The 27,320-nt window shown below is 46.5% G+C and overlaps 2 protein-coding genes and 1 non-coding gene across 3 annotated transcripts; 1 reads left to right on the forward strand and 2 right to left on the reverse strand.

The window, feature by feature from the left end:
* Positions 1-14,456: 14,456 nt before the first annotated feature.
* Positions 14,457-14,530, reverse strand: TRNAN-GUU. The gene has a single exon. It is a non-coding gene; the product is annotated as a tRNA-Asn (tRNA).
* A 130-nt stretch (positions 14,531-14,660) lies between these two features.
* LOC119352001 lies at positions 14,661-16,016 on the forward strand. The gene is made up of 4 exons (XM_037618759.1): positions 14,661-14,879; positions 15,414-15,486; positions 15,573-15,628; positions 15,719-16,016. The coding sequence occupies exons 1-4, from the start codon at positions 14,821-14,823 to the stop codon at positions 15,837-15,839; spliced, it is 309 nt and encodes a 102-aa protein (XP_037474656.1). The 5' UTR covers positions 14,661-14,820; the 3' UTR covers positions 15,840-16,016.
* Positions 16,017-16,671: 655 nt separating this feature from the next.
* Positions 16,672-19,913, reverse strand: LOC119356494 (probable receptor-like protein kinase At1g30570). Its single transcript, XM_037623453.1, has one exon. It carries the CDS (start codon positions 19,511-19,513, stop codon positions 16,976-16,978), a length of 2,538 nt encoding a protein of 845 aa, XP_037479350.1. The 5' UTR covers positions 19,514-19,913; the 3' UTR covers positions 16,672-16,975.
* Between the last annotated feature and the right edge of the window lie 7,407 nt (positions 19,914-27,320).

Below are 27,320 nucleotides of genomic sequence, written 5' to 3' on the forward strand. Positions count from 1 at the left end.
AAATTACCTTAAAAAATCTTCTAACACTCCTTGATGCAAAGTCACTTATGATGGGGTCGATGTCAATCTCATCCATTAATTTCTTCTCCATGCATAATGTAGCCAAACCATTTAACCTCTCTTGATTTATTGTTGATCTCAAATAATTCTTCAATTATTTCAACTTTGAAAAGCTTTTTTTGGCCGATGTGGCCGTCACAGGGACAGTAAATAAGATGCAATAAGCAGATATATTGGTATAACTTTGAAAAGCTTCTTTCGGCCGATGAGTACTTCTCTCATATGCCCGAAAATTTCATCAACAGTAGCAAATTGTGCCTATGCATCTGATGAATTACCGAGCAACTTACTTTGTTCTCGCTGATGTTGGTCTCGACATGTTCTTCTTCCGAATTCCCATTAGTCTGTTGCTCTTCCCGAATGGCAACGATCACCTACTAGTCATCTGGGTTTATCAAAGCAGTGGAAGCACCAATATCACTCTTCTTGAAAAAATTGTGAATATGTGTGCGCTCTGATTGTATCAATTTATCCACTTCCTTCTTCCTTTTTCTTTTATGGCTACCAGATGAATTTGTCCAGTTGCTAGACGACATGATTAACACACACAATGCTGAAAACAAAACAGTTTGTTGCATCAATGATCAATCGTTCAACGGTGCCGGCTATGCAACCATAGAATTTATTGTATCAACATTATATGAATATATACCTCGGTTCCTGAATCCTGACGATCGAACTTCAGTGCGTTGCCTATAAAGCATGGCAGCAGTGTAGCGCTTGGAGTCTGCAGAGGATTGAGAGAAGATCAACTGAGCAAAGGCCAAAGGGGCGTGATGATGGATCCCCAGAATTGAAATCTGCCGCGTACATAACCAGATTATTAAGGAAATTACCAGGGGACGACTGAGAGGCTGGAATACATGTACGGCATCGAGCGTCGGTGGCCTAGGGCTGCGTCTGCGTGATGGAACAGAATAGGAAGGGAACCGTCAGAATCGGATCAATCGCTGATCCTTTTTTCATGCGATCCCTCTCCTTTTTTATGTGAACGAACCGCTAGCTGCCTCACTCGCTAGCTTTTCCGAGGAAACAAATCGATTGATCGACCTGCTGCTCCCTACGCGCGTCTGCAGCATGGGCCATAGGGGGCCCCTGAATTTTGGGGGCCCGGGGCGGCCGCCCCCCTGCCCCTCCCCAGGGTCGGCCCTGGGGAGAAGCGCCCATAGTCAGGCCCCGAGGATTAGCCATATCGGTGAACCTCGTTAACAAATCTCGGTGTCGTGCTCGTGTGATTGCTTGGTCCTCGGATGATCGACGGTATGCCTCGATTTTATTCTAACACTCCCAATACCCCTCCAAGATGTCAGCGAAGACACCGAAGAGGCAACAATGGGGATCCTAGCGGCAATAATGCAACTGCCGATCATGGCGACGCAGAATTCGGTGATGCCCATGACACTGAGGGAGACCATCAAGCTACCCCAGGCAGGAACAGCACACCTGATGGGCATCTCGAGGATTTAGATCCCAGTGACCTCTTTGAAGAGGCCGATGATAATTACATGCCGGAATCTGAGGAGGACGAAAGCCTCGACACCATGGACTTTGTCGTCCCCGAAGACCCTTTCGAGCAAGAGCACTTCCAGCGGTGCCTCATTGCTATGACTCGGAGCATGAAATGCAAGCAGCGGAAGCTGCAGGCCAACACCGACACACTAAATGGAAAGTAGGTCGAGGTGCTCTCCGTCGAACAAGACATGGAAGACCGGCGCCATAGTGCACAAAAATCATATCCACGTAGGCGTCTCCTGCCAGAGTTTGATGAGGAAGTCACCAACAACCACGACCGACCCCCTAGAGCGCGGTACAGGCCAACGCGGGAAAACCTCAATGACCGGCCACAGCCACGTCATTACGTCAAGGACCCCGTGGATTACCTAGACCCTCATGATGTTCGACGTCGCACCAAGGCAAATAGGGTACCTCCTTGGTCCATCTATGGATCAAGAGGACGCGTGCCTGCTGGGCTGGACGGCTACGATGCCTCAATGGACAGGAACGGTCGTGCCCAAGATCGGGCCTATTCATGACTCTCCCTCGACCTACGACGAGATACTCCTTGGTTCCGAGGTCTATCCCACCCGATCTGCTTCACAAATAGGGTGATGGGACATCAATTCCCCGAAGGATTCAAGCCCATCAACATCGAATCATACAATGGCACCACCGATCCAGCAGTATGGATCGAAGACTTCCTTCTCCATATACACATGGCCAATGGAGATGATCTCCATGCCACTAAATATTTGCCACTCAAACTAAAGGGACTGGCTAGGCATTGGCTTAACATCCTACCTCCACACTCTATTGGCGGTTGAGAGGCCTAGCAGACGCTTTTCGAGTAAACTTCCAGGGCACGTACATCCGACCTCCAGACGCTGATGATCTTAGTCGTGTCACCTAGTAGCCAGGTGAATCAGCTCAGAAATTTTGGAACAGGTTCCTCACTAAGAAGAACCAGATCATAGATTGTTCCAAAGCCAAGGCCATCGCCACGTTCAAGAACAATATCCGAGATGAATGATTGGCCCATCAGCTCGGCCAAGATAAACCAAGGATGATGGCTGCCCTCACCTCGCTGATGACTCGCTTTTGCGTGGGAGAGGACAGTTGGCTCGCCCACAGTTCTCACAATGGTGAGCATGTACCTCGGAAACACGAGACGCCAATGGAAAACCAAAGCGCAATAAAAACAAGCATAGGTATAAAAATGGCGGCGGCGACACAGAAGACACTGCGGTAAACACATGCTTCACCGGACGTAAATCCAGACACAAGAAGAAGCCCTTTAAAGGGAACAAAGACGGACCTAGCCAGCTTGATAGACTCCTGGACCACCCATGTGGATTCCACGGCACTTAGGACAAACTAGCAACCCACACTAACACGAATTGCTGGGTCTTTAAATAGGCTGGCAAGGTCGCGGCAGAGGGTCCAAGTAAAACCCAAAACCACAATGCAGACGAGGATGAACCTCGACAGCCCAATAATGGAGGCTAAAAGAAGTTTCCCGATGAGGTTCCCCGATGCTTAAAATTCATAATTTAATTTCTAAGAGAAATAATTTTCGCGGGAGGAAAATATTTGGCAATAAAAGCATCTTTACATCTATCCCAAGAATCAATACTAATACGCGACAAAGATGAAAACCAAATTTTAGGGCGATTTTGTAGTGAGAATGAAAATAATTTCAATTTGACAATATCGTTATCCACATCTTTGTTCTTTTGCATATCGCACAATTCAACGAAAGTGTTAAGATGGGATGCGGCATCATCATTAGGACTATTGGAAAATTGTTCTTTCATAACAAGATTTAGCAAAGCGGCATTAATATCACAAGACTCCGCACTAGTAGCGGGAGGAGCAATCAAAGTACTAATAAAGTCATTATTATTAGTATTGGAAAAATCGCACAATTTAGTATTTTCTTGATATCGTGACTAGAAAAACAAGATAACAAGCATGCAAAGAAGCAAACACGAAAAAGGCAAACGAAGAATATTTTTGTATTTTTGTGAAATTTTTTTAAAAGTGGGGAGATGAAAAGGAGAGGAAAATGGCAAATAATGTAAATGCAAGAAGATGAGAGTTTATGCGTAGGCACTTGATAGATGTTGACGATGTCTCCCCGACAACGGCACAAGAAATTCTTCTTGCTACTTGTGAGCTGCGTTGGGATTTTTCCGAAGATGAGAGGAGATATAGTATAGTAGAGATAAGTATTTCTCTCAGTTAAGAACCAAGGTTATTAATCTAGTAGAAGAACCACGCAACACCTCGTGAACATCACCTGCACACAAAATAACAAATACATGCACCCAACGCGAACAAGGGGTTGTCAATCCCTCGGCAGTTAATTGCAAGGATCAAATCTTGTATAGGTAGATGGATAAATAAAACACAAAATAAAATAAAGCGAAGAAAATTGTAGCAAAGTATTTTTGGTTTTTGATATATGATGAAAATAGAACTGGGGGCCATAGTTTTCACTAGAGACTTCTCTCTTGAAAATAACCTATGGTGGGTAATTGTTGGGCAATCTGTAGAAAAGACAATAATCATGAAAATATCCAAGGCAATGATCATGTATATAGGCATCACGTCCGAGACAAGTAGACCAAAACAATTCTGCATCTACTACTATTAGTCCACACATCGATCGCTAAACAGCATGCATCTAGAGTATTAAGTTCATAAAGAACAGAGTAACGCCTTAAGCAAGATGACATGATGTAGACAAACTAAACTCACGCATGAATAAACCCCATCTTTTTATCCTTAATAGCAACTATACAATACGTGTCATGTGAAGGAGTCCTGGATTAAGGGGTCCTCGGGCCGCCGGCCCATTGCTCATGAGCCGGACTGATGGGCTACTATGGAGCCGAACTAGGGCATGGACCCGTGACCGAACAGGAGATATTCAGAGTCATGGTGTGCCCTCCAAGTCAAGATTAGTGTGATCTTTCCATTGTTCTAACCGATAGCATGTAACCCTAACCCTACTAGTGTCTATATAAACCAGAGGGTTTTAGTCTTTAAGTCTAGAGCAAACATCCATCACCCCATCAACCTAGGGTTTAGCTCGCCTGATCTCGTGGTAGATCGACTCTGTAATCATATCATACACATCAAATACAATCAAGCAGGACGTAGGGTTTTACCTCTTTGAGAGGGCCCGAACCTGGGTAAACACTGTGTTCATCGTCCCTTGTTCCCCATTGATCCTAGATCCACAGCTCGGGACCCCCTACCTGAGATCCGATGGTTTTGACAACACAACATGTCCCCTTCTGTCACTGGGATTGAGCACTGCAAGATCGAACACATACAAGGCACCTCTCCCAATACAAAAAAAATCAATCTAGTTGGCCAAACCAAATCAATAGATCGGAGAGAAATATGAAATAATAATCATGCATAAAAGAGCTCAAAGAAGACTCAAATAATATTCATGTATAATCTGATCATAAACTCACAATTCATCGGATCCTAACAAACACATCGCAAAAAGTCATTACATCGAGTAGATCTCCAACAACATCGAGGAGACAAAATATATTGAAGATCAAGGAGAGAGAAGAAACCATCTAGCTACTAGTTGTGGACCCGTAGGTCTGAGGTAAACTACTCACACATCATCAGAAGGGTAGCAAGGTTGATGTAGAGCCCCTCTGTGATCGATTCCCCCTCCGACAGAGTACCGGAGAAGGCCTCCAGATGGTATCTCATGAGAACAGAAACTTGGGGCGGCGAAAAAAGTATTTCGGCTGGCTCTCTGATACCAGGGGAATATTAGAGAATTTATAGAGGCGGAATTAGGTCAAGAGGTGCCACAATGGGCCCACAAGCCTGGGGGGGCGCCTCCCGAGCTTGTCGCTCCCTCATGACTCTTCTCCCGAAGCTTCTAGGGTCTCTTCTGCTCTAGAAAAAACTAATCCAAAGTTTCTTCTCCATTTGGACTTTGTTTGATATTGATTTCCTAAAAAGTCAAAAACAAGCAACAACAACAACAACAACAACAACAACAACAACAACAACAACAACAACAACAACAACAACAACAACAACAACAACAACAACAACAACAACAACAACAACAACTAGCATTGGGCACGAAGTTAGTAGGTTAGTCCCAAAAAATGATATATAATTACATAAAGTTGCATATAAAACATCCAAGATTGACAATACAATAGCATGGAACAATAAAAATTATAGATATGTTGGAGACGTATCACGCACGCCGGAGTGGAAGGGGAGATGCCCGTCGGCCGAATCTGTAGCGGCATGGAGTGGGAAGGGCAACCGCGACCCGCATTCCTACGGCATGGGGTGGAAGAGCGAGCGGGGAATGCAACAGAGCTCGAGCCACCGCCGGTGTCCACACACAAGCATTGGATGGAGATGCAAAGTGAGAGCTCCTCATCGTCCGGTCCGTCGGACCTAGATCTAGCATCATCCTCCTTCACGACATCGTCCCAGTCGGTGGGATTGGGTTCGCTGTTGGAGCGCTCACCGGAGTTGGCCATGGAAGAGGGAAGAAGGCTTAGGGAGGAAGCGGAGAAGATGAGTGTGGACTGAGGTGGAACTAGGGTTCGTCGGATCGGATTGGGTTTTTGTGGGGGGGGGGGCACGGGCCCTAATGGGCTAATCCGATGTGGCACTCGCGTCCACGCCTCCTCATATTCGACCCATATATGGGCCGGATAGGGGGGTTGCCGATCAGTCCGGGCGTTTGGGCCGGATTTGGGGCGCCCCGTTGGAGATGCTCCAAGGATAGAAAATATACGAAATCACTAATTAAGGGGTACTCTTTGGAAAGATCACTCCCACCTCCTCAGGTTACGACAATTGACGTGCATGCAGTGCGTCACCTGTCGCAACCTGGGAGTTTTCCATTTTTTTCCATACATTTGTTTATCCAAAATGTTTTATCTCTAAAACTGTGTTTCCAAATCTCGAACCATTTTCATGTTCGATTCCTTGCGTCGAGATTTTCAAAACTAGGTCACGTGTTCATAGGTTTCGACCAACTTCTTTTTCCAGAGAAAAGGGACAAAAAACCAAATTGGGAGCACTTTTTCCCTTTCCGAGAGGCACGACCGTGCCTCTTGCGGAAGCAAATCCGTGTCTCCATGAAAAGTAAATATGTGCCTCCCATGAAAGGAAAAAAATAAGAAAACACATTTTCCCCTTTCTGAGAGGCACGGCCATGCCTCTCGCGGACGGAAAAAAGAAAACACATTTGTTTCCTTCTGAGAGCTTGCCTCTCGCGGAAATAAATCCGTGCCTCCACGTGAAGTATATATGTACCTCTCACAAAAAAAACATGTGTTGTTGCGCATTTTTTTCTCCAAATCCTAAGAAAAACCAGGGAAAAGCCCAAAAAACCAAAAAAATAATCTAAAAGCCGAAATGCATATAGAAAAATAAATAAATAAAATTCAGAGGGAGCGCTTTAGAGCACGACACATGGCGACGGCTAAGAGCGCGCCAAGTGGCGCACTCCCAGCCCATCCCAAGTGACCCTTACGGAGACTCCCGAAGGAGTACTCCTTAATTAGTTGCTCTCAGAAATCTATATATCTTTGGAATGAAGGGTTAAACTTTTTGTATGCAAATTGTAACCATATGTTAACAATAGTATACATAAAAATAAAATAAATTATATTAAAAAATTATAGTGTAATTCATAAAATATTCTCTTATCAATTTTATTTATAACCATATAATTAATTATGAAATATAATAATTCAATATAGTTAGTGCGGCCCGTTTTTAACAAGTTAGACTTCTTTCTATTAATATTATAATTAATAATCATGGTAATAACAATCAAGTCAGAATTATTTATGTGTTATAAATAATATACATACAAATAAATTTAATTAAAGAAATGTCCTTGTTTTTGAAAATCATGTATTATTATAAAACATCTTCATATAATGTGTATAATATCTGAAGATCTGCAGTCTGGGGACAAAGTATGCTCTTATTTTTTTGTACATATTTTTATATTTAATAATATATATTTTAGATTTAATATATATTTTTATAACATCTAAACTTTATTAAATTAACCTTTTGAAGTAACATATTTTTTTAATAAAAGCATGAGTATTTATTAAGACCGTGAACATTTTAAAACTTATATGAACATTTAATTAAATATATAATAACTTTTTAAGTTACTTGTACGCATATTTCTTATATAATTATTTCCAATTAAGTATAATATATGACTACAATTTGCATATCAAAAGTTTAATTGTCCTATTTTTACATTATATCTTCTTCGTTGCTGTGGCAGGCAGAGGAGCAAATTCGCATAAGTTCGTCGGCTGGATTCCCTCGGCTATCCTTATTCATTTTGATTAAATTATTATTCACTGCACAGGATATAGAGGTTTCCTTATCCACATTTTGATTAAAATTGGCTGGGTTGGCTACACACCTGCTTGTGCAGTCCGCAGGTTTGTGGTTCAAGTCCCGTGCAGACAATTTTTTGTTGCTGGCAGGTGGGCCAGGGGCTCTTTTGCGAGAGAGAAAATATCAACGTGTTTTACAAAAAATAGGGGCTTTTGTGAGGGGAAAATATTGAGGGGATTTGTCATAAAAAATAGAGGCTTTCGTGAGAGAGAAAAACTGTTGGTGGGGGGTAAAAAAAAGAGGCCACACAGATCAAAAAAGAAAAGAGGCCACACGACCTGTCTCTCAGTAACAGCGGTCCCCATGCCACGGTAGCGGTCCTAGTTAGCACCGATTCTGTATCCAAACGTGATTAATGATGTATTTGTACGATCGGGCCAAGTTTTTACACCACTTTAATGAATGGCGCAACTTCTAGCATCAAAAGTGACTGTTTATGTCAAATTCTAGCACCACCATTGCAATTGACTCAAAATAAAGGAACCCAGCTAACGAATAGCTTGATCGGCGGATCTCGGGTAGGAGGTCCCGAACTGTGAATCTAGGATCAATGAGAAATAAGGGACGATGAGCATGGTGTTTACCCAGGATCAATGGGGAATAACCCCCTTGATGGGCCGGCCCAACCGGAGGCTCGCCGCTTGCTACTATAATAGCAGCTCGCAATGACGCCACCGAATGGGCCGGCCCATTCCGATGCACGCCTGCGCGAAAGCTGCTCTCGTGAGGGATCGGAATGGGCTCGTGTGCATTTGGATGGGCCGGCCCATGGACAATATTTGCCATGGTCTAACAAAAAATGCCATGTTCGAAAAAATGGACAAAAATTGCCATGGTCTAACAGAAAAAGGCATGCTAAAATAAATTTATTTGAAATGGTTTAAAATTTAACTTTGAACTTGGTCCAAAAGGGTAAATATTGCCATGTTCACAAAAAATTTCCATGGTCCATACCCTAAATTTGACGCGATGCATATTTTTTTTACCATGATTCGTAAAATAAATTTGCCATGGCCCAATAAAAAGAATTGTTTTCATGTTGCAAAAGAAAACAAAATTGCCATGATTGTAAAAACACACATCAATGGGAAACATGTGTGTGAATTTGCCATGGTGAGCAATGTGGCATAAATGTTGCCATGATGCGCACAAGATGCTTGTCGTGATGGTTAGAAAAAGACATTAACATTAAAAAATTGCGTGCAAGTTCACGATGATGCGCACGCTGGAGGAGAAGGGGAGACGCCCGTCGGCTGGATCTGTAGTGGCGCGGAGCGGGAGGGGCAACTGCGACCCGCATTCCTACGGCGGGAGGTGGAGGAGCTAGCGGCAGACGTGAGGGAGCTTGAGCTACCGCCGGTGTCCACACGCGACCGTGCATGGATGGCGATGCAGAGCATGAGCTCCTCATCGTCCTGTGTGTCAGAGCTAGATCCAGCATCCTCCTCCTTCACGGCATGTTCCCAGTCGATGGGATCGGGTTTACTGCCACAACGCTCACCGAAGTTGGCCATGGTGGAGGAAGGAAGGGTTTGGGAGGAAGCGGAGGAGACGAGGATGTTGTATCTTGGTCTTGGGAGGCCGATGGCAAGTTCTCAGCTCGGTTTGCTTATGCGGCAAAATTCGCTGGCAGGGAGGTGTCCGCCACAGCGCAGTTCACGTGGAAATCTAGAGCGCCATTGCGCTGTCGCTTCTTCCTCTGGCTTGCCATGAAGAACAGATGCTGGACGGCGAATCGCCTGGCTCAGAGAGGTTTACCACACCTGGACGCCTTCCCATTTTGTGACCAGCAAGACGAGACCTTGGACCACATCGAGCTAACTTGTGTCTTTGCACGCACAGTTTGGAGAACCATGTGCACCACGATTGGCAAGCCAACCTGGACGCCCGAGGGACACGACACTCTGGTTGGCTGGTGCACGGACAAGCCGAAGAACATGCGCGTCATCATCTCCTTGGTCCTTTGGGAACTCTGGAAACATCGCAATGCCATTGTTTTTGACCGCGCATCCCCCTTGCTGGTCGGGCTCATCACAAGGACCATGGAGGAGGGGACCGCCTGGTTTAGGGCTGGACTGCTTAAAGGCGACTGGAATGGTGTAGCCGCGGAGTTATCAAGGTCGGCACGAGGCGAGTAGTCATAGGGTTTGTTCTTTCAGTGTAGATGTGGGAGCTCGGCTCACGATGTACTAAAAATGTAACATTAACGGTGGATTTGGGCTCTTTACCCACTCTTTCTATATAATATGATACGCACACTCATGCGTATTTGAAAAAAAATAAATTCTTCCACTGGTAATGAATGGTTCTTCCTTTCACATCAAGCCGATTAAACTCGAGACTTTACCGTGCTGGGTGAAAATTATTTCGACTAATTCTGCCAACATTCTGAATGAATACATTCTTGTGTATACAATCTAAAATGTCTTTTGATTGACCGCAAAATCAATTCTATTAGATGTTTGTATTGCAATAAAGTGTACTAATGCTAAACAAAATTATTTGTAGCTTACAGCCCCGCAGCAACTTGCGGAGCAACGTCCAACTAAGCAAAGGAAATCTAACTACCTTAATCACCTCCTTGCTTGGTAAATGGGAAAGACCTCTTCCTAATAATCCGTTAAAAATACATTTCATGCTATGAAGCAGCACAATATTAAGAGGCAAATATTGCATTCTTCCTCAAAAAATAAGATTGCATTCAACTAGTTAGATTTGAGAGAAAGAAAAACAGTCAAGCCAATTGAACTTGAGACTTGACCATGCTGGGTGAAAATTATTTCGACTAATTTTGCCTGCATTCCTAATTAATACCTCTTTTGTATGTACAATCTAAAATGACTCTTTGTTGACTGCAAAGAAAATAATACTGCAAAATCAATTCCATCATATATTTGTATTGCGATGAAGTGTGCTAATGCTAAATAAAATCATCTATAGCTTACAGTGCCACAGCAACGCGTAGGGTGGCACCCAACTAAGCAAACCGCAAACCTAAGAGCAACTCCAACAGCTCCCTTATACATAAAATAGCTGCCGTTTACATGAAGTAGGGGCAAAAATAATCTCTCCACTAGTTCCCGTAAAGTGGCTATCTTTAGAGGATCCCTTAAAAGAGATCCCTTTCTCCCCCTTGATTTACAGGAAGATAACCTTTCCGTATCATTTTGGAGGAAGAGAACTGTCATGGAACTTCCACGTGCGGCCCGCTAAATGCCGCCCCTCCACCAGAAACTCGCCGGAGCACCTCGGCGCCGCCACTGCCGATGTCGGAACGCCACTGTGCACGTCACACCGCCACCGCCATACCACCACGCCGGAAGGACGCCCCGACACACCTCTGCCGCCGCGCCACCACGTCGGGAAGACGTCGTTGCCGCTGCTCATGCCGCCACCATGTAGGGAAGACCACGTGCCCGCGCCACCGGTCAGCACTTAATGATTTTTTGTTTAATGAAAAAATAAAAAAAAGATTTAAGAAAAGAAGTTTACGCGAGCGAACTGATAAAAAAGTGAAAGTGTGCCCGTAAAAGAGGTCCTTTCTCCCCGCTGATTTACGGGAAGACGATCTTCCCATATATTTCTGGAGAGAAAATAACTATCATGAAACTTCCACGCGTGGCCTGGTGAATGCCGGCGCTCCCCTAGAAACTCGCCGAAGCACCTCCGCACCGCCATCCCCGGAACGCCACCGTGACGCCACGTCGCACCGCCGCCGTCGTGGCACTATGCCGGAAGGACGCCACGACGCCATCCCACCAAGTCAGGAAGACGCCGTGCCACCGCTCATGTCGCCCCCCGCGGCCCCTCGCCAGCGGCACCAGGCACCCGTGCCACCGGTCAGCATTGACCGATGGGCGCTAGAGGAATAATTTTTTCTGTTTAATAAAAAATATTTAAAAAGATTTAGGAAAAGAAGTTTACGCGAGTGATTTGAAAAAGGCGGAACGCCACCGTAAGGCCACGTCGCACCGCCGCCGCCGTGGCACTACGCCGGAAGGACGCCACGACGTCGTCCCACCACGTCGGGAAGACGCCGTGCCACCTCTCGTGTCGCCCCCCGCGGCCCCTCTTCAGCGGCACCAGGCGCTCGTGCCAGCGGTCAGCATTGGCCGATGGGCGCTAGAGGAATAAATTTTGTGTTTAATTAAAAATATGAAAAAAAAGATTTAGGAAAAGAAGTTTACACGAGTGAATTGAAAAGGCTGGAAGTGTGCATCAATTAAAAATTCGCTAGAAGGAGGCCAGCACTTAATGATTTTTTTGTTTAATGAAAAAATAAAAAAAGATTTAAGGAAAGAAGTTTACGCGAGCGAACTGATAAAAAAGTGAAAGTGTGCCCGTAAAAGAGGTCCTTTCTCCCCGCTGATTTACGGGAAGACGATCTTCCCATATATTTCTGGAGAGAAAATAACTGCCATGAAACTTCCACGCGTGGCCTGGTGAATGTCGGCGCTCCCCCAGAAACTCGCCGAAGCACCTCCGCACCGCCATCCCCGGAACGCCACCGTGACGCCACGTCGCATCGCCGCCGTCGTGGCACTACGCCGGAAGGACGCCACGACGCCGTCCCACCAAGTCGGGAAGACGCCGTGCCACCGCTCATGTCACCCCCCGCGGCCCCTCGCCAGCGGCACCAGGCGCCCGTGCCACCGGTCAACATTGACCGATGGGCACTAGAGGAATAATTTTTTCTGTTTAATAAAAAATATTTAAAAAGATTTAGGAAAAAAAGTTTACGCGAGTGATTTGAAAAAGGCGGAACACCACCATAACGCCACGTCGCAACGCCGCCGCCGTGGCACTACGCTGGAAGGACGCCACGACGTTGTCCCACCACATCGGGAAGACGCCATGCCACCTCTCGCGTCGCCCCTCGCGGCCCCTCGTCAGCGGCACCAGGCGCTCGTGCCACCGGTCAGCATTGGCCGATGGGCGCTAGAGGAATAAATTTTTTGTTTAATTAAAAATATGAAAAAAAAAGATTTAGGAAAAGAAGTTTACGCGAGCGAATTGAAAAGGCTGGAAGTGTGCATCAATTAAAAATTCGCTAGAAGGAGGTCAGCACTTAATGATTTTTTTGTTTAATGAAAAAATAAAAAAGATTTAAGGAAAGAAGTTTACAAGCGAACTGATAAAAAAGTGAAAGTATGTCCGTAAAAGAGGTCCTTTCTCCCCGCTGATTTACGGGAAGACGATCTTCCCATATATTTCTCGAGAGAAAATAACTGCCATGAAACTTCCACGCGTGGCCTGGTGAATGCCGGCGCTCCCCCAAAAACTCGCCGAAGCACATCCGCACCGCCATCCCTGGAACGCCACCGTGACGCCACGTCGCACCGCCGCCGTTGTGGCACTACGCCGGAAGGACGCTACGACGCCGTCCCACCAAGTCGGGAAGACGCCATGCCACTGCTCATGTCGCCCCCCGCGGCCCCTCGCCAGCGGCACCAGGCGCCCGTGCCACCGGTCAGCATTGACCGATGGGCGCTAGAGGAATAATTTTTTCTGTTTAATAAAAAATATTTAAAAAGATTTAGGAAAAGAAGTTTACGCGAGTGATTTGAAAAAGGCGGAACGCCACCGTAACGCCACGTCGCACCGCCGCTGCCATGGCACTACGCCGGAAGGACGCCACGACGTCGTGCCACCGGTCAGTATTGGCCGATGGGCACTAGAGGAATAATTTTTTTGTTTAATTAAAAATATGAAGAAAAAAAGATTTAGGAAAAGAAGTTACGCGATTGAATTGAAAAGGCTGGAAGTGTGCATCAATTAAAAATTCGCTAGAAGGAGGGCTTGAACGCCACCGTGACGCCACGTCGCACCGCCGCCGTTGTGGCACTACGCCGGAAGGACGCCACGACGCCGTCCCACCAAGTCGGGAAGACGCCGTACCACCGCTCATGTCGCCCCCCGCGGCCCCTCGCCAGCGGCACCAGGCGCCCGTGCCACCGGTCAGCATTGACCGATGGGCGCTAGAGGAATAATTTTTTCTGTTTAATAAAAAATATTTAAAAAGATTTAGGAAAAGAAGTTTACGCGAGTGATTTGAAAAAGGCGGAACGCCACCGTAACGCCACGTCGCACCGCCGCTGCCGTGGCACTACGCCGGAAGGACGCCACGACGTCGTGCCACCGGTCAGTATTGGCCGATGGGCACTAGAGGAATAATTTTTTTGTTTAATTAAAAATATGAAGAAAAAAAGATTTAGGAAAAGAAGTTACGCGGTTGAATTGAAAAAGGCGGAACGCCACCGTAACGCCACGTCGCACCGCCGCTGCCGTGGCACTACGCCGGAAGGACGCCACGACGTCGTGCCACCGGTCAGTATTGGCCGATGGGCACTAGAGGAATAATTTTTTTGTTTAATTAAAAATATGAAGAAAAAAAGATTTAGGAAAAGAAGTTACGCGGTTGAATTGAAAAGGCTGGAAGTGTGCATCAATTAAAATTTCGCTAGAAGGAGGGCTTGAACCTCCGACCTTGTGGTTAACAGCCACACGCTCTAGCCAACTGAGCTATTCCAGCTAGATGTATTATATCAAATTGGAAGCCTACTAGAATAGACGCACTTGTGTATCAGTTTGGGCTCTCCAAGCCCGGTTTACACACTACTAGGCCGTAGGGCAGAGGCCCAGGCGAACAAATATTCGTCCGCCGCCCCGTGCCTCTCCTCCCCCTTCGCTGCTGGTTTTCTGTTCCGCGCCGCGCTCTCGAGACGCACCCAACACCGCGCGCCGGCGTCGCCTCAGCAGCTCTCCAGCCGGCCTACCGCCGCACCGAGCTCTCGCGGGACAGGCAGACCACGCTCGGCCGCGATGGCTGCTGCCGCCGCGCCAGCCCCCTCTTCTTCCTCCCCTGGCTGGGACTTCACCTGGTGACCCCCTCCCCCCCTCATCCTCCCGCTGATGCCTGCTGTTTGTAGTAAGATTGATTTGTCACCGTAGCTTATCCGTCGACGCGGTCTGTTGCTGTGCTTCCTAGATTCCTTGTTCAGCAGCATGTGCACCTTTCTCTCCGCTGAGTGCTGGCTGCCCTGTTATTGAAATCTCGCGGGTGTTTCTTTCCACCTGCCTGCTTCCTGTTCGACGTATTGCCTGGAAGAAGCTAGCGCTAGTTTTAGTTTTAGGCCAAAAGAAAGGCATGGCAAACTCATGCTGATCTTGTGTTCCCAGGTGTAATCATTAACCGTAGTGCTGTTCTACAAGAAAATTATTGCGCTGTGTATCGTTTCGTAGCAAGGAAGTATGACGGTGTATCGATCGATCGATTCAAGACCTTATTTGCACTGTTTTGAGTAGCATATAGATCCAGCAAATGATTTCATTAAATGTTACCCTTCCTGCACTTCATGTCAATGGTTCCTGGAGAAATTCTAGAGTGCACTAACAGCCTTTTTGTTTGACCACAGCAACTTTGAAGTTGATTATGGATCCGAAGAACATGCTTCCATTGTCTACAAGACGTTAGCTGTTGACAAGGAGGTAAACAACTTAATGATCTACTTTTAAACATGTCTCCTGCTTCCATGAAGAGTCAGATATTTCATTTGGTGTGTTATGTGTTGCAGTTGCAGCCAGATAAGGTCCGGAGGGAGATGACTGTTTCTGGTGGCAAGCTCCTCGTGTCAGTAAATCCATACCATCTATTCTAAGAATCATGTTTCCGTCGCTGCGTGAAACGTATTGGTTTAATCCCTCATATTGTTGAATTCAGGCGCCTTGAAGCAGTAGAGGCTCGGTTTCTGCGAGCGTCATTCAGCGCATTTGTTGATCTCATGGTGCTTATCACGAAGCTTGTCGAAGAATACGGCGTAAGCAAGGAAGAGCATTCCTGATAAGCGATATGATCTAGTTAGTCAAACATGTGGTCATTCAGACCACCTGTTTTTGCTCGGGTCTTCTCCTGTGAAGGTACTGTGTATTTGTGAATTCTGAATGAAACATTTTGTACTCTGTAGTATGGATTACTTCCCATTCAAGTTTCACTGTAATGAGAAAGAACCTCCAGAGCCCCGGTTCCTCGTAGACGATCCTAGGGTGAAAAATTCTCATGAAATCGGGAGGAGCAGACAAACATCAGATATCATATTTTTCTTAGAAGTTTTCCTCAGTGTATTGGCTCTTGTGTTTATTTCTAGAGTGGATTTGCCAAAGAATTAAGTCGATGACATTTAAACAAGAAGCTCCATGTGTTGAGGGAGTGGGCCCGAGCCACATGATTTCGGCTGAGAAGCTGTGGCATTTTTAGGTTTATGGGTTTGGTGTCAACTGCTTCTTTCCTGTCTCTGTTTAGAGGTGGTCTGCCTTGTTTCTAGACAGGGGAGTAACAGTTACTCCCCCCGTCCCGTAATATAAGAACGTTTTTGACACTACACTAGTGTCAAAAACGTTCTTATATTATGGGACGGAGGGAGTAGCTCTGAACCTGATCACCAAGAGCCCGGAACTTGAAAAACACTGCCACAAAGAACTGAAAGTACATCGCTTCAATTGTTGGAAGTTATCCACTAATTCTACAGTCGGGTGAAGTTTAAGGGAACACAGCAAAGGGTGAAGTTTCCATGGGAACACAGAAACGACAGCCAAAGAATTGTTGGACAGGAGTTTAATACACCAAACATCATTGAAATACAAGGAAAACAGTTCTGCGGCACACACACAAACAAGTTGAAGGATTGAATTATATTATTAGTAACATTTATACATGTCACACAGGCAGAACTACATGAAACCCCGTGGGTCGAACAAATCACATGATATAGCAGGATGTCAAGGAAGAACTTGACACGTCCAAGTTTTTTCTTTTTTTGGCAATCTACAAAAATCCTATTATTCTACACTTGTCGAGCAGGACAACGCCCAAAAGAATAAGAAGAAACTAAGTGAACAATATAGCACAGTTTTACATCAAGACCACGGCTACAATGCAATCAAGATAGTTCAGCGGGTTACCACATGTCAGAAAAAACCTTCAAGGGGCTGAATCTTCTCTGATACCTGATTTCTTTGGGTGATGCTCCTCTTCTCCCTCCCTGATGTGAGGCATGCTAAAAGACATATCAGCGAACCCCAGTTCACTGCTTCCAAATGACTCGCAATCCACGTTGCGTTTGTAAGCTTCATGGAGCTGCAGCACATACTCCAGGTGCCACAAGACCTCACCCATTGATGGCCTGGTTCTCCCATCATCAGCAAGACACTTCTCCGCGATATCACCAAACTTCTTCAAGGATTCTGGCGAGTAGTCACCATCCAGCCGTGGATCCGCTATTGCTTCCAGCGAACGCTGACGCTGCCATCTCATAGCCCATTCTGCCAAGTTGATTTGATCCTTCGGCACTGAAGGGTCTATAACCGGCCTGGCACAAGCAACTTCAAAGAGAACCACACCAAAAGAATACACATCAGATTTTTGTGTCAATTGCTGCCTCCGGAAGTACTCTGGATCAAGATACCCGAAGCTACCCCTGATTGCTGTACTAACATGGGTCTGGTCCAGTGTTGGTCCAGTTTTCGACAACCCAAAATCTGCTATTTTTGCAACAAAGTTCTTGTCCAACAGGATGTTAGTAGTCTTAACATCCCTATGAATTATACCGCGATCTGCTCCCGTGTGGAGGTAGTGAAGGCCCCTGGCCGCACCAATGCAGGCATCAATCCGTTGCTTCCATGTCAAAGGTGGTAGGCCACTTCCATAGAGATGGCTTCGCAATGTCCCCTTGGCCATGTATTCATAGACCAGAATCATCTCCTTCTGCTCTTCACAATAGCCAATCATTGCAACAAGGTGCCGGTGCCTAAGCTTGGAGAGCATCTCGATCTCTGTTTCAAATTCTTTCAGGCCCTGACCACATAATGGATTTGCACGCTTGATTGCGACTGTAATGCCATCATCGACCTCACCCTTGTAAACCTTGCCAAAACCTCCAGAACCAATGACCAATGACTCGTCAAAGTTTTTTGTGGCAGCTCTAATATCTGCAATGCTGAATCGCCTGCCCATCCTATGACCAATGGAAGATGAATTGCGTGCCAAGGGTGCTTTTTTGGATGCGCGGGCATCTGTAGTGCTTTTCATAGCCTCATGGAGGACCAGAGGGTGCCAACCAGCAGGGACCTCCTCGTTAACAGCTTTTCGTTTCCTCCTTACATAGCACCATGAGAATAGAGCAACACTTACCAGGGCCACAAAAGCGGCCGAGCCAATACCAACTTCTTCCCATAAACCTATCCTGCTCCGACCCTTGGAACGCCCCCTTTTGTTGCCCATATCAATATGACCAAGCACATAATCAAGGTTGCCACTCCTGCTGAGCTTGAATATCTCCAAACCATTGAGAAGTGCATCCGTACCTGAAGCACTGGTCATGGAGTCCGGGCCTAGCTGAAGCCAGAGCGAGTCTACCTGCTGCGGCAAACTATCAAAGTAGTCCTCATGATATGCCTTGTTAATACCTCCGGCTTTGTTGTACACATCGTAGTTCTCAGCAGCTGTCTTGTTGTTGATGTAGATCTTGAAGATCCTCTGGCTGGGCTTGTCATAGACAAGCTCGCAAAAATGAAGGCGGACCAAGTAATCAAAATTGGGGTGGACAAAGAACCGCCATGTCACATTAAACCTCTTGTCCATGACCATGTTGTTGCCCATGATTCTCGCGGTCTCATAGACATCAAGGGGAGCAATTGAGGAGTCATTGCTTGAGACATACTTTATGGCTGAAGTATTGGACACAATCAAAGCAGCGTTGGCAGAAAACATGAATGCTTCATCAGTGTACCATGGTCTATGAAGATACTGATCATGTGAAGATGCAAGTGCAGGCCCTCCAATATTCAGTCGATACATAGTCTCAACAGCTCGGCCGCTTAATTCAGGAGGAATGTGCACATCCACACCACCAACTTTGTTCACCATGCCGTTGAAGGAATTATCTGGAGTGAGCATCACCTCGATCGCATTCACAAATGCAAATGAACCGGGCCTTGGATCAAACTCGATCTGCAGGCGAGAACCATTGACTGCAAGAAAGTACTCCTTGACAACCGCAGTGGCGGCCGAATTGCTCACTGAGTTTCTCCAAACTATCTCCTCCGACACGTTAAACTTGGACACCAGCTTGAAGTCATTGGCAACGACATCAAACACTGAACCGTTTGCACTGAAATTCCTGAATGCGGACGGGAAGAAATGCAGCCTGACGCAGTAGTTCCCCGGCAGCAGGCTGAAGTCATACCAAGATGTCGTGGTGAAGAAGCGCGCGGAGCGGTACACCGGCGCCATGATTTCACTGCCATTGCTGCTCCCGGCCAGCAGAGCAGCGATCCCCGGGCTGCTCAGAGTGAAATTCAGGTCAGGGGCCATGTCGCCGATCCATCTCCGGCCATCGGCATCGGCGGTGGCGTTGGAGCCGCAGCTCAGAAACAGCTCCCTCCCGTGAGCCTTCAAGAACTGCAGGTTGGCGAACACGATGCTCACAGCAGCCAGCACGAGTATCCTCGTCCGGAGCATCGCTCACAAGTCCGGCAGGGGCGGATCTAGACGGTCCGCCGGCCGGGTGTGCGCCGGCACACCCGAAATCTCGTGGAACTCAGCTGGGCTTGACTGATCACCGGAAGGCAGGGAGCTCACCAATGGCCAAGAGTGAGGACGGGGCCGAGACGGCGACGAGCGAGGTAGAATGGGAACGGCGATGGCGGCGACGCGCGTGAGGGGCGGAGGAGCTGCGGCCGGCGACGCCGAGCTACGGCAGGTCCGCAGCTACAAGGCACGGTGGATGGAGGTGGTGGGCTGCGAGTGGAGGGATTTCAGAGCCGCATTGGATTGAGGGGAGCTTGAGCTTGCGTGGGTAGGTCGGGAGGGCTCGGGACAGGGGGAGGGAGGGATGGGAAGAGGAAGAAGACCGGAAGAGGGAAGAAAGGGACAGTGGACTGTAGAGGGAGGAGGGGTTGGATCTCAGATTCTCCACACTGTAGACTGAGAAAAGAAAATAAACCATCATTGCAAAGTTTTTTCTCCTTTTAGAGCAATCATTTTTGTCCAGAACATGTATAAATTTGACTTTTCAAGAACTTGCACCATTGCATTTCTAAATATAATGGTTAGCCGAAAGTATTATTCCAACGTCTCGGTCAGGTCGTGTCGATGCACCCTCCGGTGCTGGGTGAGGCTCGTGAGAAATAATGGAGATTTAGCTCTTCCTTTTGCGGCTCTTTCGATGGTGACGGATCCTTTTCCAAGACGTTAGTCTTGTAAGACCGTTGCCTTGATGACTTTTCATCTGCGGTCAGCAATGACAGGCTGGCTCCGGCGACGGGGCGGCAATGCGACGGCGCGTCATCGGCCCGTTCCGGAGGATATTGATGGTCGACGGTAGGGGACTTAATTACTGAGAGGCGCTTGTACTATTGGTTTGGTTAATACTTCCTCCGTTCTAAAATAGATGGCTCAATTTTTTTTTTGCGATGGTAGATGGCTCAACTTTGCACTAACTTTAATATAAAGTTAGTACAAAGTTAGTATAAAGTTGAGTCATCTATTTTGAAACGGAAGGAGTAAATTTGATTTTTTTCCTAAACACATGAAAGTTTTAGTGGATTTAACAACAGTCATCTAGAGTAGCTAACTATAGGTTACTCATATTCAGCTCGGGAGGCGCTGCGACCGCAAACCTTGCCTCGTAAACAGACAAACAAACTTGTGTCTCAAGTCTTTAGCCAAGCCAATAATACACCACAAGTTAACTTGTTGAGCCAGAAAATGAGCTACATCCAAAGCAAAACTAGCTTGGCCCTTGGAGTCAACAATTATCCCCCATGAAATGCAATAACGCCCCCACAAAAACAAAAGCTCAGCCAAACGGTTGCTTTCCTCCCTGAAAAAAAGGGGGCCGGAGCGAGTGGCGAGGAACTGAGAATCCAGTCACATTCCACCCATCGCCATTGGGTGCCCTGTGCTGTGCCGTGACCGACTGTGAGGGTGGTGGTGGTGGGTCACATGATGCATGGAGCAACACATGGCCATGTTCCCGGCCTCCGCGGCCGCTGCCCATCAGATAACACCAATCATAACGCCCTTGCCCTAATTAGGTTCCATCATCCTTGGCATGATTGCCTGAATGATTTCCCCCCTTGTCTCCGTGGCGCGCCCAGCAGAATCGGAGCCCAAATGTTTCTTCCGGCACACACGACACACCACGCGTGTCAGCGCCAACCGTTCCGTTATGCAAACGTTTATCGGGGCGTTGGACTGTCATCGGCTGATTCCGATGGCTCGGAGAAAGTCGGGCTTCATTTCGGTTTGATTGATGGAAAAGGCAGACAAATATTAGATGTCACATAGCGTGGAGATAGTTGCAAGACTTGATAGACAAGACTTGGCAACCCCTGTATTTATTATACGATCGTCGGAGCAAGAAGTCTACACCATTTTCATCTTAAAAAAGAGAGACATAACGACTGGCAAGCCTTGCAGATCACATCGAGCAAACGAAGCGGCGATGCAATGAGAAGAAAAACAGTTTTGGTCAAGGGTAGGAAGGAGGGAGGAAGCTGCCTCTGCCTGGGGCAGGAACGAACGAGCAATTTCTCAGTTCCTGCTGATGATAAGCCCGCGGCATGTGGCTCCTGCGTCGCGTGTCAGGGCTACCGATACTTTAACTAGCCGCATGAATAAACAAGCAGAGCGCCCAATGTAGGGGCGCAGAATTTCTTTGGTCCATGTTATGTTCCTGCTCAAACGATTCGATGGCAATCATTCAAACACGGCGTACGTCTGCGGGCGTAGAAAATGTGCAACTTGGCGTTGTGTTTGGGACACTGGATGGGTGCCTTTCGGGAGCACTACTACTAGTCAGTAGGAGTCACTTGCAAGTTGCAGCGACTCACACTGCTAACTGCTAAGCAAAACACAGTTTCCTCATGAAAAGTAGTGGTAGGAGACAGGAAGCAAAACAAAAGGAGAAATCATTTTGCTTCCAGAATACTACTATGCTCTGATAATGGACGCCGACATGCCGTCCTATCTAAACATTTGTTAGGAAACAATAAGGGCCTCTTTGATTTGATTCACAGGATTCTAAAAATACGGGAATGGGAAAAACATAGCATTAAAATTGTAATGCTCATCTCAGTCTTACAAGATCTTGTGTTGTTTGATTGCATCACGGGAAAAATAAAGGATTCTTTTAAAAATGTTTTGAGTGGATGCTAGAAATCCTAAACTAGTATAAAAAAATCCTCAGGAAAAATTCCTATAGTATTCAATCCTATTAATCAAGCAACTAATATAAGAAAAATTCCTAAGGATTCTAATCCTTCAAAAATCCTACGAAAAACCCTTTGAAACAAATGAGCCCTAATTGCTAAAACGGCAAGGGAAACAATAGGTTTGTAGGTTCTCGATCTTTTTGATGGTTTAAAATAAGGCGTTAATCAACATCAAACCATGAAGCCGAAGGTCAAATTGCCGATCTCCATCGAAGTCTGCAAAAGTAGTAGGAGAAGGGGAGGTTGGAGAGGGACAATGGGGGTTTGGGGGGGGGGAACCGATGCCCTGAATTGATGGAAGGGAAATGGTTCAGTTACAAGTCATTTGGCATCACCTAGCAGAGTCTCTTGCTGGCATATATCTGCTAAGCTGCTACGATGGGCCATCATGCTAGATTTTAAATACAAGACCCAAGGCCTATTCGGGGCGCAACCCACACACAGTTCACAGTGACCAACCAGGAGAGAAGGGTACCTGACAGTCCTCCTCCCTTAAAACACGGCTTGCCCTCAAGCCGGTTCCACGGTTGCCTGAAGACATGCACCAGGACAATCAGTCCAGAGAATGCTCAGTCTTAGTGCAGTTGCAGCACGAGTGTGTCGCCTCGAAGTCTTATGCATGAGCTGTTGAGAACTTGGCCTACCAATCGAGCCTTGAAAAATGAGTAGCATGGTAGCATTTACCTCGACAACAGGTGACACATGACGTTTGAGCTGAAATACGTGCAACACGGGATGAATTTGGCTTGACGGCGACAAGTCAAGGCGGTAGGCAACCGCTCCCACCTTTTGCAGTATCTTGTAAGGGTTGAAGAAGCAAAAGGTCAACTTATGGTTACTTTGCACTGCCACGCATTGTTGAATGTATGGTTGTAGCTTGAGATAGACAAGGCCCCCACTACAAATTCACAATCTATGTGACGTTTGTCAACCTGGTATTTCATGCGTTGTTGCGCCCTGAGAAGATGATGACACATCACTTCAGTAGTGCCAGCTCACTCTCAGGGCCATGTTTCCCGGTCAACTAGGATGCATCTATGATTTCCTAGTATTCCCGGATGGCGCGGGGTCTATCCGTAAAGTGCCTCAAACGGTGTCGTCCCCAATGACGAGTGAGGTGTTGCCTTGCGAACGAAATCTACTCATGCCATTTCTTTGGATTTCGCATGGACTGCGCACCGTAAGTAAGTTTCCACACATTAGTTCATATGTTTTGTTTGTCTGTTCATTTTCGGGTGGTAAACCGAGCTCATGTGCAAGGGTGTGTCCAAGAGACGGAAGAGTTCACGTCATAGGTGGTTGGTGAAGATGCAGTCTCGGTCTGAGATGAGTACCTCGGGTAACCCATGAAGGCGGTAGACATGTGTCATGTAGGTTTGAACAACTTAAAGTTTCTTCAAGGGATGCGTCAATGGAAAGGAAAGACCATACTTCGTGAACTTGTCAATCACCATGAGAATCACATCGTATCCTTGTGAGTGGGCAATCCTTCAATGAAGTCCAAGCTCACAACTTCCCACGGTCTCTTAGGCATAGGTAATGGTTGCAGCAAATCCAAGGGACTTCACATGCTCAGGCTTGCTTGTTGGTACATTGGGCAAGCTTGAACAAGTAAATGCACTGCCTCCTTGAGCTTTAGCCATGCAAACAGAGGCTTGTCGCGTTGATAGGTTGTTCTGATCCTGAGTGCCCACCCACTCCTGAAGCGCGAAGAGCATGTAGAATATGTTGACTAGCTATGGTATTGGGGCCTACCCATACGTGACCTATGTAATGCAGGAGACCATCGCGGAGCTCATAGCGTGCAACATCCTGCTCAGGTAGCACAACAAGTTCTTGCAATAATCGTTGCGCCAAAGGATCATCCTGATATCCTGTTTTCAGATTTTTCCATCCAGACTAGAGTAGCACTAGATACGACAAGAATAGAGGCATTAGCTTCAGGTTGCCTTGATAATTCATCTGCATCTCCATTGGTTTCCCCTTGCTTGTAGTGAATTTTGAACCACGACCCCATCAACTTACCGAAAGCCTTGTGTTGGATTCCTGTGTAAAGTCGTTGGTCAACCAAGTTGAGCAGGCTTTTATGATCTATCTGAATAAGGAATTCCTAGTGTTGCAAGTATGCCCCCCATTTTTCAACTACCGTGATGATGTCAAGACATTCCTTTTCGTATGTGGAGTACCCCAAACTCCTGAGAAAGGCCATTGGGTGGTCTTGCATCAACACAAACCCCACACACCCACATTGGGGGCATATGTTTTAAGCATCCTTTTTCAAAATTAGACGGGGAGAGCATTGGGGCCGACGCCATTGGATGTCTTAAGAACTTCAAAAGTAGTTTGTTGCTCAGGGGGGCATGCAAACGGTGCTCCTGTGTGAAGTAATTTGTTTAGTGGTTTGGCAATCTCTTGATAGTGGTGAATTTTTTTGCGATAGTAACCCGTGATATCCCAAAAACTCATGAGATCATGGAGTGTCTTCATTTGGGGCAAATCAACAACAACCTACACCTTGGAGGGATCAGAGACTCAATGTGATCCCACTATGTGCCCCAAGTACTCCAAACTTTGTTATTACAAGGAACATGTGCTCTTCTTGTTGAGGAGTGATGTTGTCGAAGAATGTTCAGCATCGAGCTAAGATCCTTGATATGATCATCAAGCGTGGGGTTGAACACAAGGGTATCATCCACAGATACTAGCATTGATTTGCGTAGTAGTGGCTCAAAAATCGGGTTCATTGGTCTTTGGAAATGTGGCCGGTGTGTTTGTTAAACAAAAGGGCATCACCAAGAATTCAAACAAGCCATGGTGTGTTGGAAAATGTCGCATTGTGCTCATGTCCGGGGTAATACGAATTTGATGGCAACATGTGTGCAAGTCCAACTTGGTGAACCATTGAGCTTTTGGTAGCTTGTCAAGCTAGTTATCAACAACTGGCATTGGATGTTTGTGTTTGAAGGTGAGGTTATTGATTTGGAGATAGTCCACACACAACGACATCCTACATCTTTTTTCGCACCAATAGAACTCGTGAAACAAATGGATTACTGCTTCGTTGAATGATGCCACTATCTAGTATTTCAATCACTTACCGCGCAATTTCTGACTTATGTTGCAGTGAGTAATGGCACGGTCGTGCCTTGACAGTGTTGGCTCATTTAATCAGTGGAATTTGGTGATCAAAAAAGCATTGTGGTGGCAACTTCTTGGGTGTTGCAAAGAGATACTCCTCCATCAAAATTGTAATGACTAGTGGCAGTTGAGAAGGACTGTTGTTCTCATCCCACGGCTACCGCGTTTGAAATACAAGTCCATCAGATGTAGCACGCACTTACACAATATGAAAAATTTGCGCGGTTTGGCTGTACTCACTTGCCAACAGTTCATGGACCATAGCACCCCCCCCCCCCAGAAGCATGATGTATGCGCCATTGTGAGTGAATCGCATAATATTGCACCGTCAATCCACCCACTTGAGGCGATATCACTCCAGCCAATCTACACCCAAAATAATGTCATAACACCCAAAATCTAAGTCGTGCATGTCATCTACGGATTTGTGGCCATGCACAGACCATTCCAGCTGGGGCGCATAGGTGTCACAAGAAACTGAGCGCCATTTTCCACGATGAGCTGTGCAGGAGGGCACAACTGGACCTTGCAGTGGAGCCATGCATCCATATCTATGCCAATGAATGTGCCCACGCTGCCCAGGTCCAGGCGAATCTGAACATGGTGCTTGCCCACATAATCTTGCAATTGGAGTGCATGTTTGAGCTTGGGTGTACTCACATATGAACCGACCAGCATCACCTTTGAAGCTTGTTCTTCATTGTCATTATTCCCATTCTCACTTTCATCCTTTGGCTAAGAGACAATGAGCACATCAAGCAACTCTTTGATGACATGAAGTGGAACTTGTGGGTCTTACTCTAGGGCTCGTCGTAGGTGAAACATAGCCCTTTAGAACACTAGAAGGCTTTGAGTGCCTCCACCTTATCGTCAATATTAACCAGTTCACTATGTTTGCCTTGATCCACCTTGGAGTGGAACTATGACTTATCATATCACTAAGTGTCCCCGACTGGACCAAGCTTGCTGGAAGAACAATGCTTGCCCAATTCCATGTCCTCTTCGTGCAACGATGCTAATAAACTCGTAGTATCCTAGTCTTGAGGCCTATGGAGCCAAATAGCAGATCAAATTTCCTCTTTCAATCCATCTAAGAACTCATCAACGAAAAATGCTTCCTCTAAATTGAATGTGCAATAGCAATTGGTGATGGAGGTGTTCAAATTTGTCGAAATACTCAACTGTTGTATCAGTTTGCCTTAATGCACGAATCTATCTACGACATCTATCATAATTATGTTTACCATGTCCATGTTGCACACGCTCACAGAACTCACTTCAATCAATTCTACCTATTTTGGCATCCAAATTCTGAAGCCATAATGCAGCAGTGTGCTGCAAGCTAAGAGATGCATAATGTGTACACAAATCAGGGTGAACATGGTACACCTCAAAATAGGTTTCACCTTGATACCATAGTTTGGGGTTTGACCATCAAATTTAAGGAATTCAGCCTTGGGTGACAGGGAATGCCACTCCCATGGCCGTTGCTCATCCAATTCATGGTACTGGTGGAAAGCATGATGGTGTTGGGGCAAATTTCCCGTACCTGTTATCAGGGATGGCCTATGGACCCCAAGGATCCCAGGTGTGTCCGCCGGGTGCAATCAAGGATCAAAGGAGCCATTTGGCCCGAACATGGTGTCACTCGTTGATGCTTGGAACGACGGAGTGTCGTTCCGAGATGCTACTCCATTGGTGAAGGATGCGCTACAGATTAGGCTGTCGGCGGTTGCAATGGCCTTCACCCCAAGGTTCAGGTCCCTTGTCCTGAGTCCTGACCTGTGACACCATCCCGATTTGTAACGTGGGTGATGGCCGTGTCGTCGAGGATGATGATGTCAACATCGGCATTGGTGGCGGTGTGTGGGCGATGATCTCCTCCACCGTCTCTATGGTGGTGACGACCCGCG

This window comes from Triticum dicoccoides, chromosome 2A (assembly GCF_002162155.2).
Source record: "Triticum dicoccoides isolate Atlit2015 ecotype Zavitan chromosome 2A, WEW_v2.0, whole genome shotgun sequence".
NCBI lineage: Eukaryota > Viridiplantae > Streptophyta > Magnoliopsida > Poales > Poaceae > Triticum > Triticum dicoccoides.